At 48.1% G+C, this 17,638-nt stretch overlaps 2 protein-coding genes across 2 annotated transcripts; both read left to right on the top strand.

Annotated features, from left to right (window-relative positions):
* The first annotated feature begins 442 nt into the window (after positions 1-442).
* On the top strand, positions 443-2,178 carry LOC136527778 (zinc finger protein CONSTANS-LIKE 3-like). The gene is made up of 3 exons (XM_066520617.1): positions 443-1,267; positions 1,364-1,504; positions 1,609-2,178. The coding sequence occupies exons 1-3, from the start codon at positions 608-610 to the stop codon at positions 1,924-1,926; spliced, it is 1,119 nt and encodes a 372-aa protein (XP_066376714.1). The 5' UTR covers positions 443-607; the 3' UTR covers positions 1,927-2,178.
* Positions 2,179-6,424: 4,246 nt separating this feature from the next.
* Positions 6,425-8,163, top strand: LOC136527779 (zinc finger protein CONSTANS-LIKE 3-like). The gene is made up of 3 exons (XM_066520618.1): positions 6,425-7,252; positions 7,349-7,489; positions 7,594-8,163. The coding sequence occupies exons 1-3, from the start codon at positions 6,593-6,595 to the stop codon at positions 7,909-7,911; spliced, it is 1,119 nt and encodes a 372-aa protein (XP_066376715.1). The 5' UTR covers positions 6,425-6,592; the 3' UTR covers positions 7,912-8,163.
* The last annotated feature ends 9,475 nt before the right edge of the window (positions 8,164-17,638 follow it).

The following is a 17,638-nucleotide window of genomic DNA, read 5'->3' as shown; positions in this document are numbered from 1 at the left end:
TAAGAAAAAAAGTTGAAACCATAGCCTGCAAAAGGATAGAGACAGTGCAGCTTCACTCACGCAAAGTGGCCTGACCGCCGCTTGGGCTAACACGAAATGTGAGGCTGGAGTGGAGTGTGGCCTCCGTTTATCCGCGGCATCTAATCCAGCATCACCGTCAGGGATTAGCCCCCACATGGATAATTCTTCCTCTGTCCCCGCGGAAGGCCAACACGGCCCGCCCAAGCCCAGCACTCCTGACGCGACGCAGATATCTTCCCCTCGTGCGCGGGGCCCACCTCCATGACATGACCCGCAGGGCCCCACGCCCCCACGCCGAAATCCCCCAGGAAAATAATATTTTAACCAGATTTCGCTTGGTTCCCAGCCCCCCACGTGTGCCGCCCCCGCCACGTCACCGTCCCCCACCTATTACTACATGTAGCGCGCCCCATCACCACCATGCGCTGCCTGCCGCCACTTCCACGCTGCGCTCCCTTCCCTCCCCACCACCACCACAACAAGAACCGCGTCGACACCACCGCTGCCATTGCCGCAGCCAGCCGAGCCTCTCGATCAGCCGCGCCAGCCAGGAGGCGCCAGCTGCTTGCTGTTGACCTCTCGTTTGATGGAGCCGCACAAGTACTGGGGAGTGGGGGGCCGGCGGTGCGGCAGCTGCGAGGGGGGCCCGGCGGCGGTCCACTGCCGCACGTGCGTCGGTGGGTCGTTCCTCTGCATGACGTGCGACGCCCGCTCCGCGCACGCGCGCCTGGCCCACGAGCGCGTGTGGATGTGCGAGGTCTGCGAGCTGGCCCCCGCCGCCGTCACGTGCAAGGCCGACGCCGCCGTGCTCTGCGCCACCTGCGACGCCGACATCCACGACGCCAACCCGCTGGCGCGGCGCCACGAGCGGGTCCCCATCGCGCCCATCAGCTCCGAGGCCGCCGCCACGGCCGTGGAGGCCATGCTGTTCGGGACCGGCGAGGCGGCGGCCGCGTCCGAGGCTGACGAGCAGAACAACGCGGCGGGCGAGCAGCATCAGCAGCACTCGCACCACGCGCACGCGCTGAACCTCAACGTGGAGGCCAAGGACATGAAGCTGGACTACCTCTTCTCTGAGCTGGATCCCTACCTCAGCGTCGAGATCCCGCGATTCCAGCACGCCGACAGCGTCGTCCCCAACGGCGCCGGCGCTGCCGCCGTCGAGCTGGACTTCACGTGCGGCATCGGCGTCAAGCACTCCTCCTACAGCTCCTACACGGCCACCTCCCTCGATCTCGCGCATAGCGTAAGCTTCGCCTTCTCTTGCCTTGCCTTTAGACGCACATATAAACACGTCTTGGAATTGAAACTCATGTGGACACCGTCCTGATGAATCTTGCAGGGCTCCTCGTCGGAGGTCGGCGTGGTGCCAGAGGCCTTCGGCGGCGGCGGCGGCGGCGGCGGAGGGAGCTTTGAGCTCGACTTCACAAGGCCCAAGCCTCAAGCCTACATGCCATACACCGCGACTCCCCAGAGCCACAGCGTAGGACCCCAACCAAGCTCCCACCTTTCGGGACGCACACGTGTTAGATACTCCATGTGCTCGTCCTGACGTGTCGCTGTGAACTCGATCGGTTCCGTATGCAGGTGTCGTCGGTGGACGTGGAGGTGGTGCCGGAGCGGGGAGACTTGCCTGCGGTGAGGCCGGTGCCGCTGATGGGGGAGAGCCGGGAGGCGCGGCTGATGCGGTACCGTGAGAAGAGGAAGAACCGGCGGTTCGAGAAGACCATCCGGTACGCGTCCCGGAAGGCCTACGCCGAGACGCGGCCGCGGATCAAGGGGAGGTTTGCCAAGCGTGCCGACCAGGACGGGGACGCCGACGCCGACGACGCTGAGGCCGAGGCCGCCGTGCCGTCGTCGTACGTGTTCCACTTCGGCTACGGCGTCGTGCCGAGCTTTGGATGATCTCTCGATCGGCCCGGCCCCAACGCGCGCGCGCGCATGGCCGGCAGCGCGCTAGCTTGAACCGGCACGGCAGCGGCGCGCGCGCCTTGTACTTGTATCAATGTATAGTGAGGAGTAGTAATCCCATGTACTTTCTTTTTGAGCCAGCCCTCGCGTAAACTAGCGATGTACCGTATATAATTTGTATACTAGTAAGAAACTGCAGTAGCCGCTACTAATGAATCATGAATCTATCGCACGAGTTGTCGTAAACTTGTGCTAGCTAGTTACTGGTACAGTGTAGTACCGTACCATAAATGCATGATCCAAGCTTGGCCATGCACGTACGCTGTTTCGACCAAGCCCATCTTCAAATGTTTGGCACACAGTCGAGTGTGTATGGTTATGGTCTTGACTGTATGCAAGGAAGTATTTCTCTTCGTTGAATAGTAAGGCGCATATTGATACATGGTGCTACCATCCCTATGCAGACAATTAGGGATATGGCAAGTGCGGTCAAGTGAGACCGAAAGCAAAACCTCACTCTCGGTTTAGACACACTCAATACAGAAACAAGCGTGGTTTTTATCTATATTAATTATATTGCTATATAGACATTTTGCTTTTGCGAGAAGCGGTTCCTAAACAAGAATAACGTGTCTTCACCTGAATCGATGCCAGAAGAGCTACAGGCACTGTATTGGGGAGGGGCGGAGTCGCCCGTTCTTCACGCTAAATTACCAAACTGCCCATCTCTGTCCTGTCAGTCAGTCCCTTACCTGTCACAGCAAATCCAAAATCCCAATTTCCAAACCTGAAAGGAAAGCTTTGTCCATTTCCTACGAAATTCTACTATATATTCCTATATATTCAACGAAATTCTACTATATATTCCTATATATTCAGTCTGTTCGTTTGGCTGTGGTTTATCGTAAATGATCGTAAATTTTCAGCCGGAACAGTATTTTTCTCTCACACAAACCAGCCAGCAGTACTTCTTCATGAACCAGCAACGACACGAACCAGCCAACCGAACAGGCTGATTGATATTGATTCTCCTAGGAACTCGTTAGTTGCGGCACTAATGACTTTTAGGCTGAGAATTTTCCAATTGTATAATTGACGTTGTGATTTGGAAGGTTAGATACATACACATATTTTAATTATATAATTTTGTGAGAAATAAGGGGCAGTCTTAGGGTTTATGGAAGAATGCCTTTTTAGTTTAGAGCAATCCAGTTAAAAAAAGACCATTTCTATAGACGACTTAGATTTTTCCAACAGGAAGTATGCTTCATGACAAGTCTTGTATTGTCGAGTTTGTTTTTAGTATACAAACTTGGATAGTACCATCACTACCATTGGAGTGATTTTCTATCTATTTCAATATATTATATTATATGCTACTCCACTACTTTTTGAGAAATTTATATGGTTGCATTGGGATATAGCCACATATATGACTGAATCATAAGAAACGTCCGATGCAAGATTTTATATCATCCCGTAGTTTTGCGATGGCGACTAATGGACATATGTCCTACGAGAGCGCATGAATTGACCATTTATTTAGTCATTCAAGAAGCAAGAGAGCGCGTGAATTGACAAGCGCAACATGTAGTCAAGAACACGACATAAACGATCGGATCAATAGGCAACATAATTTGCTATTTTTTTTCAATTGAGCGGATTCTTTGCGAGGTTGAATTTCTCAACTTATTGTTTTAGGACATTAATAATCTATAATTATTTTATCATCTTGAGATTTGCCAACTCAATTATCTACACTGTAATTTCAAAAATAACTAATTACAATACTATAAGTTTAATTTCCCTCCACAGTTACAACACCATACATATATCTGTATAATTATTAGTAGTTGGGACCATCAGGGGGTAGTTTGGACATTTAGCTCGGCCCCAACATCTGTTTAGGTGGCAGAGAAAGTTGGACTGATTTTGACCGGTATCGAATCACCGGCTGATTATTGATACTCACGGTAGCTATTTTTCTAACAGTGCAGTTGACGGTGTGAGATCTGTAAAGCTAATCTTTGTCTTTTTCAGCTTTGAGGAACTATAGAGGTTGCACCTTGTGGCCTTATACTACCTTAGACGACGGTTGCTTTCAAAATATCTTTAGTTATTAAGCTCTGAAGCCCCTATGTATGTATATTCGATCTATGCTAAATTTTAAATTAATATAGCTTAAGTGCTTAACCTATGATAGGATATATTGTCACCACAATGAGTCGTGCAATATCTTATGGTATATACATAGCATGACGTTTAGGACAAAATGTAACTTTTTTTTCCAAAGTGTATTACAATTTTAATAAGATGCACATGATGCATGACTAAGGAACTGTTTGATCCATTGGCACTAAAAATAGCAGCTATTAAGTAGTAGCTAGCTAATTTTTAATCGGGGCCATTTTAGATCCACCTGCTAATATGTGCTTAGATAGTTACTTCAAGGTGCATATGAACTATTAACACATATTAGCAACTCCAAAACAGCTAATAAAATTAGTAGTTAGCGACTCACTAGCTAATACTCTCTATGTCTGTCCCTGAATAAATAGATTTCTAACAAGTTTAGTACAGATTACTATGACAAAGAAAAAACCATACTACCTTTTTATTAATTGGAGTAGTTGCACAAACTTATCGGTAATTATAGCATTTACTACACCATCCAACTGTAGAAACTCAAACCTAGATTAGGGAATTTGGGAGCGGTAATAAATATGAGAGAATTCTGAGGACAATAAAGAGTTGGTGGACCATTGAATTTCCTAGAGATTGATTTATTTGTAGACAATTTTTTGTGGGAGGAATCTATTTATTCAGGGATAGAGGGAGTATTTAAAAGGTTTATTAGTATATTTGTTTGGTCCCACTGTTACTAATTTAAGCTACTAATTATTAGTGTTAATGAATCCAAATAAGCCCTAACTAATGATGCTAAACTATTTTTTTTGGAATTTTAAATCAATGGATATAGTTTTGTGGTTTCAAAGTAACCATTATTGAAACCATAATTATGAGTTATCACGTTGCAAGATTGTAACATAAAGCCACATACTACATGGCACCATTATGATATTTGAGGTCCAATTTATAATGTGTTTTTTTACATTTTTCTATGAAAATGAACTAATTTCTGTGAAAATTCTAGGTCCCTTACAAATAACATTCCATGTATCAATAAGCTTCAGCTAGGCGCCAAAAAACTTACAATAAAATTTACATCATCATTTTTAAAGACACCTTTTGTCATGACTCACAATATGCATTGCAGCAAGACATAACAAGTGTTTACAAGATAAAACTTGGCACGAGTTGAACCACCATGTCATTGTAAACTCTTGGGCAACCTCCAAGATTACAAGAGGCCGGTGTTAGTGTTGGTTACATCTACAATTGTCGCCGGTAAGAACATGACAGGATTGACTAAGTTAATGGTTGTGATTGGTAAGCCACTACTGTATTTTCTTAGCTTGATCCTTATCCAATGGTTTGACGGAGACTAATGGCTGTGTTCGATCGTTGGCTATCATATTTATTGGCTTCATCAAATAGTTAGCTTAGTATAGGTCCACCAATTATATATGGGCACTTGTTACCACTTTTCGCCTAAACAGTCGTTTAGTCTGTTTATACACCGTTTAAATGCTACACCATGGTATTATGCTTCATTTTTTTTGTGAGAGTATTATGTTTCGTTTAATCGACCATTTATCCCATTTAAATCTCCGTTTTATCCATTTACATGGCCGTTTAGCTTGAAAAATATCTAAACGATAAGTGACCGACTATTTACCGTTTAGCATTTAGTATAACACTGGTTGTTAGAGAAAATCTTATTACTAAGGGTCTCACTTAGAGAGATTTTGCTATAACCGTCTTATCCATGAACTATCATCAACAAACTCAATAAATCAAATGCTATCACTATTTCTTGGTTTCTTGCAAAGCCAAATCTTGTGATATATTTGCATTTTTGCCGTGCCTTACAATTAAAAAAAATATCAGGTGCTCTTATGATGGATTATCTTAACTGTTTGTTGCTCTTGATAAGAAAAAAAGTTGAAACCATAGCCTGCAAAAGGATAGAGACAGTGCAGCTTCACTCACGCAAAGTGGCCTGACCGCCGCTTGGGCTAACACGAAATGTGAGGCTGGAGTGGAGTGTGGCCTCCGTTTATCCGCGGCATCTAATCCAGCATCACCGTCAGGGATTAGCCCCCACATGGATAATTCTTCCTCTGTCCCCGCGGAAGGCCAACACGGCCCGCCCAAGCCCAGCACTCCTGACGCGACGCAGATATCTTCCCCTCGTGCGCGGGGCCCACCTCCATGACATGACCCGCAGGGCCCCACGCCCCCACGCCGAAATCCCCCAGGAAAATAATATTTTAACCAGATTTCGCTTGGTTCCCAGCCCCCCACGTGTGCCGCCCCCGCCACGTCACCGTCCCCCACCTATTACTACATGTAGCGCGCCCCATCACCACCATGCGCTGCCTGCCGCCACTTCCACGCTGCGCTCCCTTCCCTCCCCACCACCACCACAACAAGAACCGCGTCGACACCACCGCTGCCATTGCCGCAGCCAGCCGAGCCTCTCGATCAGCCGCGCCAGCCAGGAGGCGCCAGCTGCTTGCTGTTGACCTCTCGTTTGATGGAGCCGCACAAGTACTGGGGAGTGGGGGGCCGGCGGTGCGGCAGCTGCGAGGGGGGCCCGGCGGCGGTCCACTGCCGCACGTGCGTCGGTGGGTCGTTCCTCTGCATGACGTGCGACGCCCGCTCCGCGCACGCGCGCCTGGCCCACGAGCGCGTGTGGATGTGCGAGGTCTGCGAGCTGGCCCCCGCCGCCGTCACGTGCAAGGCCGACGCCGCCGTGCTCTGCGCCACCTGCGACGCCGACATCCACGACGCCAACCCGCTGGCGCGGCGCCACGAGCGGGTCCCCATCGCGCCCATCAGCTCCGAGGCCGCCGCCACGGCCGTGGAGGCCATGCTGTTCGGGACCGGCGAGGCGGCGGCCGCGTCCGAGGCTGACGAGCAGAACAACGCGGCGGGCGAGCAGCATCAGCAGCACTCGCACCACGCGCACGCGCTGAACCTCAACGTGGAGGCCAAGGACATGAAGCTGGACTACCTCTTCTCTGAGCTGGATCCCTACCTCAGCGTCGAGATCCCGCGATTCCAGCACGCCGACAGCGTCGTCCCCAACGGCGCCGGCGCTGCCGCCGTCGAGCTGGACTTCACGTGCGGCATCGGCGTCAAGCACTCCTCCTACAGCTCCTACACGGCCACCTCCCTCGATCTCGCGCATAGCGTAAGCTTCGCCTTCTCTTGCCTTGCCTTTAGACGCACATATAAACACGTCTTGGAATTGAAACTCATGTGGACACCGTCCTGATGAATCTTGCAGGGCTCCTCGTCGGAGGTCGGCGTGGTGCCAGAGGCCTTCGGCGGCGGCGGCGGCGGCGGCGGAGGGAGCTTTGAGCTCGACTTCACAAGGCCCAAGCCTCAAGCCTACATGCCATACACCGCGACTCCCCAGAGCCACAGCGTAGGACCCCAACCAAGCTCCCACCTTTCGGGACGCACACGTGTTAGATACTCCATGTGCTCGTCCTGACGTGTCGCTGTGAACTCGATCGGTTCCGTATGCAGGTGTCGTCGGTGGACGTGGAGGTGGTGCCGGAGCGGGGAGACTTGCCTGCGGTGAGGCCGGTGCCGCTGATGGGGGAGAGCCGGGAGGCGCGGCTGATGCGGTACCGTGAGAAGAGGAAGAACCGGCGGTTCGAGAAGACCATCCGGTACGCGTCCCGGAAGGCCTACGCCGAGACGCGGCCGCGGATCAAGGGGAGGTTTGCCAAGCGTGCCGACCAGGACGGGGACGCCGACGCCGACGACGCTGAGGCCGAGGCCGCCGTGCCGTCGTCGTACGTGTTCCACTTCGGCTACGGCGTCGTGCCGAGCTTTGGATGATCTCTCGATCGGCCCGGCCCCAACGCGCGCGCGCGCATGGCCGGCAGCGCGCTAGCTTGAACCGGCACGGCAGCGGCGCGCGCGCCTTGTACTTGTATCAATGTATAGTGAGGAGTAGTAATCCCATGTACTTTCTTTTTGAGCCAGCCCTCGCGTAAACTAGCGATGTACCGTATATAATTTGTATACTAGTAAGAAACTGCAGTAGCCGCTACTAATGAATCATGAATCTATCGCACGAGTTGTCGTAAACTTGTGCTAGCTAGTTACTGGTACAGTGTAGTACCGTACCATAAATGCATGATCCAAGCTTGGCCATGCACGTACGCTGTTTCGACCAAGCCCATCTTCAAATGTTTGGCACACAGTCGAGTGTGTATGGTTATGGTCTTGACTGTATGCAAGGAAGTATTTCTCTTCGTTGAATAGTAAGGCGCATATTGATACATGGTGCTACCATCCCTATGCAGACAATTAGGGATATGGCAAGTGCGGTCAAGTGAGACCGAAAGCAAAACCTCACTCTCGGTTTAGACACACTCAATACAGAAACAAGCGTGGTTTTTATCTATATTAATTATATTGCTATATAGACATTTTGCTTTTGCGAGAAGCGGTTCCTAAACAAGAATAACGTGTCTTCACCTGAATCGATGCCAGAAGAGCTACAGGCACTGTATTGGGGAGGGGGGCTGAACAACACATAATGCTCGATCTTAAGTCTCAGCCCCCCCTACACTATAGAACTTTGTCTAAAAATTCATAGGGTTGTACAGTGTTTTCCACAGCTCCAGATAGGGGGGCTCGAGCCCCCCGCCCCACCGTTGGATCCGCCCATGGATGGGGAGAGGGGATTGGATGGATGGTTGGTGATGGTTGTGGGGAGGGGGGCTGTTAAGAAAGGGCCCTACACGCGAAAAAAAATCTATGTTGTGAGGTGTGGTTTACATGGATAACATCTTAGGCTACGAAAACTATCCAGTAGTTTCTGCGTTGAGAGTAGCGTACCTACAAAAGGACACTATTGGCGCTTAATTAGGTCACACACTCGATAAGGATGTAGATCGCTCGATGTAGGACCTAGCCGATTTAGGGATCGGCCAGCACCTACAGGATGTCCACACCTGGACCTTGTGCCTCCAGCAATGAGCGCGATACGCAAGACACGTCGCCGAAGGAGCCTCACCGGGAGTGCGATACGCAAGACACGTCGGTGAGGTCTCTTGAGACCCGAAACCCTACACGCTCGAGAGGGACCCCGTGGGGGCGTGCGGTGGCTATGGGCTGCTCTAGCCGGTCTGACCACTCTAGAGCTTCGTCGTCGTTGACCCACCGTCCATGCAGCGCCAATGAAGAACGAGAAGTAGAGGAGAAGAGAGATAGTAGATTGATTTGTTGTGTTTTTGTGTCGATTGGATAGATGGGATCTCAATCGACTCTGATCCTCTCATATATAGAGAGGGGGGGTCTTATCCCAATAGGAAACATTTTCAAGCCTTATTTTCTAAGTTTTCCATGAGTTTGGAACAACCCAGATTGGAATCTAAAAGCCAGATCCAAAACAGGCCCGTTGGTAGTACTGGTTAGGGTCGGTAGTAATGACGTCCAGGTCTTCGCCAACCGTCAGTAGTACCAGTTTGGGTCGGTAGTACCAACGTCTACGTCTTTGCCAACTATCGGTAGTACCGGTTTGGTTCGGTAGTACCGATACCGAGGCATCTTCTTAAAAACATAACTCTCTTATCCGGACTTCGAATTAAACGTTCTATATATGTTTTTTTTTTACCATCTTGACGAGAGGAACACAACGATGAGGTCCGTTTCTCATTTTGGGAACTTCACAAAAATGGACAATTTTGGTTGTCAACAGACACCCTGTCATCTAACTATGAGATGGAATCAAGATAGATAGGTTCGGCACTCCGACGATTTCAGTGTACATGAATTTGAATTGACCATCGATTGATTGGTTCACTTGTCGGTACAATGTACCAAAGTAGTATACATATTTTTCTTAAATACATCTTTTATTTGCTAGTAAAATGACAAAAATACTTGTGTGGATGACTATGTATATGTGGACGAACTAATGATGATTAAGGATTTCGGAACAAAGAGTCAGTTGGGCAACAAGTCTATGGGCCTGTTTGGTTTCTTCACCGGGTCCTGTGTCGCCTTGTCTAGTTAGGACAACGAGGATGGCAGACGTTCTGATCTTGAGTGATCTTTTCTATGAGCTTGTGCGGGCAAGGTTCAGACGCCAGTTCCCTTGCTAGCTCAAGCGAGCCGGCCAGCGAGGCCCTCGTTGTTGGCACCGGCAAGGCGAGCTGACCTGGCCGTGGAACCGTGCACGCCCTATATCTGGGCGCCTTGGATACGAGACTGTTTATATTCATCGTGGTTGGAGTTTAACAAGGCATCCAGATGCCTTCAATTTATGCTCACCATGGTTGGTGAATAACAAGACCAAGGGGGGATCTATTGGCATCACCACCGAAACAACCCAGTCTTCTAAATGTTGGCTGCTCATTACAACAAACCTCACCTTTCAAAAGTTTTAGAAACAAACTATAAACATAGATAGATAAATTACGTTGCATTTGTAAAATGAATTCAGAGAGTTCAAATATATGAATGATCTTCTAAAACAATGTCAATGAATGTTAAGGCAACCATTCAGTTTGTTGATGAATAGATAATTTTGTTTCTACTGAAGTTATATTACACTTTGATTGTTATACTGGGAGTTCAATTTTTTGTTGCCCATAGCAATGCACAGGTCTTTAGCTAGTGTGTCTAAAGGGCTTGTCCATATTCACTTTTTTGGATTTTGAAATGAATATTTGGGACCTAAAAACTTCAAATGAAAAATATTTCAACTATAAAGTTGTAGATATCATCGAGTACTATAACTTTGATTTTAATGGGTTTACCATCTGAGGTCATTTCAAAATTTAGAATTTCACGTTGTGAGAACTTGAAACATAATTTTAGGACCACAAACGATTTCAAATGAAAAAGCCATCGACTACAAACTTCTAGTTCTCATTGAGATCTAAAATTTTGATTTTGGTCGTTTTCCCATGCAAAGTCGTTTGTAAAGTTTGAATTTTAAAATGTTAAAAATTTAAACAGAAATTTGAGACTAAATGATTTCTAATGAAAGCATCGAGACTAAAATGTTTCAACTTTGCTTCTCGTCGTTTGGACAATTTTAAAAATCTTAAATTTCAAAATATGAGAATTCCGACAGAATCTTGGAACCATAAATGATGTCAAATGAAAAAGTTCAACTATAAAGTTGTAGAGCTTGAGATATAAAGTTTGTCTTTATCCAAATGTCTTTGAAAAAATTATGAATGTTATTGTCTTGCAGCATGTTTATCTGGCAGCACTGTCGGAAATAGCAGATATACCGAGTGCAAAAATATTTGCCGAGTGCATTCTGTCAGGCACTCGGCAAACAAGATCTTTGTCGAGTACTGAAAAAACACACTCAGAAAAATAATGGCACTCGGCAAACAAACTCTTTGCCGAGTGCTGAAAAAAAACACTCGGCAAATTGGAAAAAACACTCGACAAAACAGAGACACTCGGCAATAAACCACCACGTGGACATCCGTCAGTTAGTGTGCCGGCCGTTAGGAGTTTGCCGAGTGTCCGTTAGTGGCACTCGGCAAAGAAGTACGTTTACCGAGTGTTTTTTTTTTTGCACTCGGCAAAGGAATAAGTTTGCCGAGTGTTTTTTGGCACTTGGCAAATAAATAAGTTTTTTTTCTCTTCTAACCTTGAAAGTTTTTCTACTCTCCACATACAATATGTGGTACTCCATGTTAAGATTTGGTATATTTCTGGATCTGTTTGCTATATTTAATTAATTTATTACATTTCAAGGAATTTTTTTGTATAAGTCAAATTTGAACTATAAGTGATTCAAATAATAGAACAAAATGAGTAGAAAAATGATATTCATATTATTGAGTCCAGTGTGAGGCCTTAACCAGGAAATGAAAAGAAAATTTGAACATCTTGTTTAGGAAACACGACCACGAATGTGTGGCCGAATGGTTTCTAAATTATAAAAAAAAGCAAACGTAGTCTGAAAATCATGCGATTTGTCAAGATCTCATGATATCATACGTGGAGGCTATGGTAAAAACTTGAGAAGATTTCGCATAATCTATCATGTACGATGTTTATAAACCGAAGTATCTCAGAAGAAGAATCATAGCGTCGGCGAAATATGGTCGGCAGTCTACCTAGGGGTATGCCCAAGGTAGTAGATTATCGGCAGACAGGTGCGCAAGCTACGAACAAGATGGTGACGCAAGACAGGCACGGGGTTTTATCTAGGTTCGGCCGCCGTAAATACGTAATACCTACGTCCTGCGTCTGATTGTATTGTTGTATGTCAATGAGAGATGTTTTTGAGAGGGGTCCCCTGCCCGCCTTATATAGTCTGGGGGTAGGGTTACAGATCTGGAAACTAATCCTAACCGGTTACAATTACCATAAGTGGCCGGATAAGGATTCCTATTCTAATCGACCAGGATCTTGCTTGATCTCCAAGTCTGTCTTGATTCCTTGCGCGGGACTCCGAGCAGATCAGTCGAGCCACGCGTCGTCTTCTAGTGGACCGAACCCCCTGGACTAGGCCGGCCCAAGCCTAGCTGTAAGGGTATAGGGGTTAATACCCCCACAGCTAGTCCCCGAGCACCATGTATTATGCCGCGACATGCCGTTTGATCTTCTTCGGCTAATGTAGTCTATCTTCATGTCATCTCCAACTGGTTGAAACATCAACCAAGCAAATATGTTAGTATTCTGGTGCGCACGTCTCCCAAGAATCTCGGGTAGACGAAACGGCATAACTCTTGGGTTAAATACAGTATAGGATAGGTAAGTTATTTTTTACTGAACCCCATTGCCATTCACAGCCGCAGTCATCTTCTTCCTCTTGCCAACCCTAATACCTCTGAAATCGCCACCAATCAATCCTCCGCTAGTTACTCATTCATCAGCAAGGCCAAATTCATGGCAAAAAGTGACGCGCAGAAGAAAGCAGGAGTCATGGCAAAGGAGTGGTGGAAATTGAGAAGCAACGAGCAGACCATCGAAGACCTCGTCACCATGGGGGTACTCCACAACAAAGAACTCGTAGGATGGCGTGCACCGGAGGGCGAGGGATACCCCGATCCACAACCAGGTGAGATCGTGGTGTTCGAAGACTTCTTTAAGCAGGGATTTGGGGTTCTGATACATCCTTTTCTTCAGGGGCTCTATCTTTACTATGAGATTGGGATTTGCAATCTGCATCCCAACTCGATCCTCCTTGTTGTCACTTTCATTCATCTTTGCAAAGCGTATGGCGGCTTCCAACCCCATTTTGATTTTTTCTACCATCTTTTCTATCTGCGAAAGAAAGGAAGCGGCGGTTCGAAGATAGCCGGAGGTGTGTACCTCAACCTCCATGATGGCATGAAGGCCCAGTACCTGCACTGCCCATGGAACACATCGCTTGACGACTGGTACAAGAAATGGTTCTACATCCGCGAAGAGCCGAACACAATCACGCTGTGCGACGTGGGGTACATTCCGGAGAAGAGGACAAGCTGGTCAGAGAAGCCCGAGCACCTGGAACAGATTCTAGAAATTTTTGGGATGATCCCGTGGAAAAAACTAGATGGTCCGAGCGTGGTCGGGAGCTTCATCAGCCGACGGATCTAGCCCTGCTAGAGGAGGGTACATCCTAGCTACGAGTATCAAGGTAGCACGGACCCGACGAGAACGAGGCAGGGAGCGCTTGACAAAAACAAAGTCAGAGCCAGAATTGGAGAGCTATTTAACTTAGCTGATCCAAATTATGTTAGATTGAGCGACATCGAGCACGCTTTCAAGCTCGCTCAACCTCCCCCAAAGGTAACTCATCTTGCCTTGTACCCGTAGTCTTATATTGTGATAGAAACTTACTGTGTTCACTCCCATTTGTTTCCCAGATTAATGGTCGGGATAGAGCGACAATGTTTGTGTCACCACCCCCTAGAGTAGATTGGCCGCAAGGAGCTGACCCAACCACCTAGACCAACGTCGAGATCAAGGACGTCGACTGGGCAGTGCTCGGAGCTGGAGAGGAGGCAGCGACCAGCAAGCATCGTCAGGTGATTTTTACTTTGTCAGACGATGATGCAGAGGAGGGAGAGGATGTAGACACCTTTCGACTCGTCCCTCGAAAGAGGAGGAGGCAACTGGAGTCAATGGAGCAAGGTGGCTCCTCCATGCCGGTGGGACCTATATCGCCGACCACTGCAGCGCAAAGGACAAGCGGCGGAGGGGTCGAGCACCAAGGCCCAGCGACAGTGTTGGATGTAGAGGGAGACCAGGAGTCACCCGCACAGCATGTAGAGCAAGCGCGACCGAAGAGACGCGCCTTTGCCACGTCATTCCGTGCTTCCAACATGTAAGTATTTGTAACCTTGATGTAAGCTAGCAATTTGCATTGAATAGGATTGCCTTTTGAACTTATCTTGGATGTACTAGCTCAGCGTCCACCGAAAGTCCGGACCAGCTAGCCAGAAGCGGCGTGGCTCTGCCATTAATTTCAAAGCAGACTGCCCAGCAGTCGGCCATCGAGGAAACCATAGCAGAAGATCCGTTGGGGCCTCAGCAAACAAATAGTCAGGCAATAGTCCCCGAGCAGGGGGTCGAGGGAAGAGCCGAGCCAAGCATGAGTGCTTCGAGCGCTAAACCTACTGAGGGCAGCACCTCAACATCGAGGGTAACGGAACAGACCGAGGAGCAGTGGCCGAAGGTGAGAGCACAGAGCACGTTAGTCGATGCTGCAGCCCGTGGGAAGGCCATAGTGATCGCAGAAGCTGCTAACGCCAGACCAGCATCGAGATCTGAAGAAGAGCACGAAGAGGACGAAGTGGAGGAGGTCCTGGGCCGTCCGCAAGACAAGCGACAACATGTGTATGTGTCGTGTTGGTGGAACGACGAATGGGTTGTCCATGAGGAAATCCTAGAGGTCAAAGAGACCAAAAAAGTTGAACGGACGGCAAAACGGCTGGTGACGGAGGTCCAGGTAGGCTTTGCTTCCCCACCTGATCTTGCTGTCTAGTCAAGCTGTCTTACTTAGCTATCTGCACACAGGACTTAATGAAGACCGCGAGGTACCACAAGAAATGCTTCGACCAGATCTAGGGGATCACTGCAAGCAACAAGGAGCTGACGGCGGAGGTGGAACACCTATGCCATCGACTTGAAGCCGCCAAACATGAGAAGGCGGAGCAAGAGTCCTAGAACCAGAACCTGGTCATCCAGCTCAGTAATAAAGAGCAGGAAAGAACAAGTAAGTAGCCACTTTATCATAACGAATACTGCCAGTGTTGTTGCATTGTTGGTAGTAACAGCTGTAGTGCAGGCTTAGAAGCCGAAGTGGTCTGTCTTCGAGAGGAGAACAGTCGTGCGGTCGTGGAGTGTGATCACCTGAAAGAGGACAACAGAAAACTGGCGCACGACCAGTCACAGCTCTGAGACCACATGACCAAGATGATAGAGGAGCTGAAAAGTAAGTTTTCCAAACCCCTTTGCTCATTTTGTTGCCTACCGTAGTTTGGCGTAATATAGCGTCTTAACAGCATGTACGGTTTGCAGTTATAAAAATCAATGCGAAGAAGCATCTAGAGGCCGTGATAAAAGACCGTGACGGCTGGCAGGCGTAGTGCCTAGAGATCACCAAGGATCGTGACACCTGGAAAAGCCGATGCCAGGAGGTGGTAACGGGCATTTTGCCGGTCCTTAACCTCATCGATCCAGCGCTAAAAGAAGACGTGCCAAGGATACCGCAGCTGGGATTGATCGAGAAGGAGGCAGGTGAGTACACAGGCGCATATGTGCTAAGCATGGTACGTGCTCACTACCCCTTGATCGATCTCAAGCGCCTAGAGGCTAGATTCCCGAAGGAGGTATGTCTAGACAAGGTCGAGGAGCTATGGATGACCCAGCTGGACTTGTCAGCAAAAATAATTAGCAACATTAACCTATGTGGAGGTGCGACACCATCCGTATAGGGAACGCCATCAGCAAGTCAGCTGGAAATGCCTTTATTTTCAAGCCAACCAGCGAAGCCTGTGGTCTCGACCAGCCAGGTATTGGCGAGGCCATCTTCTTCAGCTCGACTAGTGCAAGAGTCCTCGAGACTCGAGCATGATGTCAGGCCTAGTGAGAAGCAGGTGCCGCATGCCCTGACTAGCCATTAGTGTAGGCTATAGCTATAGAAGAAGATGTAGTTGTGTTATTGTAAACTTGGACCTTTTCAGGCAAGCTTGTAATAACGTAACTGTATAACAACATGAGCTTGTTTGTTTTGTAGAAAACGTTTTTAAGCCCGGACATCGTACCGATGTAACTAAGTTACAACATGTTGATGTTCTGTTTAGTTGTACTAGTTTAGTTGACATGTCATCCTGAAAGGTTTGTATGGCCTTGGTTTGTCTTGCGGTCGGAGTGTTTGTGCACACATAGAAACACACAAGTCAAACCAGAGAGCACCTACCGATCACCCGTAGCGTAGAGAGCGGATCCCATGCACGTGTTGAGAGAAACCGGAGACAGGGCCTGCTCCAAAACCCCGATAAGGATTGGTGGTCAGTTTTAACTGGTAGAGTTAGAATATCAACAGACTTCGAAATGACACATTAGAGTGATCGGAGAAATCATAATAGCTTTATTAAATAGAAAGTACAAGAGGTGTACATATCTTAATAGTTAAGCATTGAAATGCCTAAGCTTGTCGATGTGCCATGAATTGGGTACGTCTGTACCGTCCAGGTGAGCTAACCTGTAAGACATTGGTCGTGTAACCTCCTTGATCATGAAGGGCCCTTCCCATGGGGTTGTGAGTTTGTGGACGCTAGCCTGATTCGTCTTCCACTTCAGGACCAGGTCCCCAACCATGAAGAACCGCTCCTTGACGTTCTTGTTGTAGTACCTACGTAGAACAGCGAGGTATTTTGTTGTACGTACACAAGAATCGAGACACTTCTCTTCTGCACTATTCACTTCTAACTCCCATACTTCATTGGCCTTGTCTTCGTCGAAGTTCTCTACTCGTGCTGATCTGAAGGCTATATCTGCTGGGAGCACTGCCTCAGCGCCATAAACCATAAAGTATGATGATACGCCGGTATTGCGACTAGGCTGGGTTCTGAGACCCCAAACCATGGCTGGTAACTCTATGAGCCATCTTCCGGGAGCTTTATCATTTTCCCTATACATCCTCTTTTCAAGTGCATCCAAGATCATACCATTTGCCCGCTTGACCTGTCCATTAGCTCTAAGGTGCGCCACCAAGACGTATTTTACTACTATGCTCCTTTCATTGTAGAAGTCCCAAAAAGCGTTCCCGGTGAACTGAGTACCCAGATCAGTGATGATGCTGTTGGGTATGCTGAAGTGGTGGATGACCTGGTCGATGAACGTGATAGCCTTTTCTGAAGATGCCTGTACCAGAGGCATGTACTCTATCCACTTGGAAAATTTGTCGATCAGCACAAAGACACATGTAAATTTCCTAGGAGCCGGTTTGAAGGGCCCAATCATATCCAGTCCCCAGCATGCGAAGGGCCAAGAGGCTGGTATCATCTGAATCTCATGTGCTAGTACGTGGATTCTCTTAGCGAAGAACTGACAACCTTCACAATGGCGGACTAGCTTCTCTGCATCGGCT

Source organism: Miscanthus floridulus, chromosome 19 (genome assembly GCF_019320115.1).
Source record: "Miscanthus floridulus cultivar M001 chromosome 19, ASM1932011v1, whole genome shotgun sequence".
Taxonomy (NCBI): Eukaryota; Viridiplantae; Streptophyta; class Magnoliopsida; order Poales; family Poaceae; genus Miscanthus; species Miscanthus floridulus.
Note: the sequence above shows the minus strand (reverse complement) of the source record. Positions and strands in the feature narration are given on the sequence as shown.

What these genes read in the sequence shown, in the direction of transcription:
- LOC136527778 (XM_066520617.1), top strand. Translation starts at nt 608, where the DNA reads ATGGAGCCGCACAAGTACTGGGGAGTGGGGGGCCGGCGGTGCGGCAGC. An exon ending in CCCTCGATCTCGCGCATAGC is followed by an intron (nt 1,268 to 1,363) that starts GTAAGCTTCGCC and finishes TGAATCTTGCAG; the next exon opens with GGCTCCTCGTCGGAGGTCGG. An exon ending in CGACTCCCCAGAGCCACAGC is followed by an intron (nt 1,505 to 1,608) that starts GTAGGACCCCAA and finishes TTCCGTATGCAG; the next exon opens with GTGTCGTCGGTGGACGTGGA.
- LOC136527779 (XM_066520618.1), top strand. Translation starts at nt 6,593, where the DNA reads ATGGAGCCGCACAAGTACTGGGGAGTGGGGGGCCGGCGGTGCGGCAGC. An exon ending in CCCTCGATCTCGCGCATAGC is followed by an intron (nt 7,253 to 7,348) that starts GTAAGCTTCGCC and finishes TGAATCTTGCAG; the next exon opens with GGCTCCTCGTCGGAGGTCGG. An exon ending in CGACTCCCCAGAGCCACAGC is followed by an intron (nt 7,490 to 7,593) that starts GTAGGACCCCAA and finishes TTCCGTATGCAG; the next exon opens with GTGTCGTCGGTGGACGTGGA.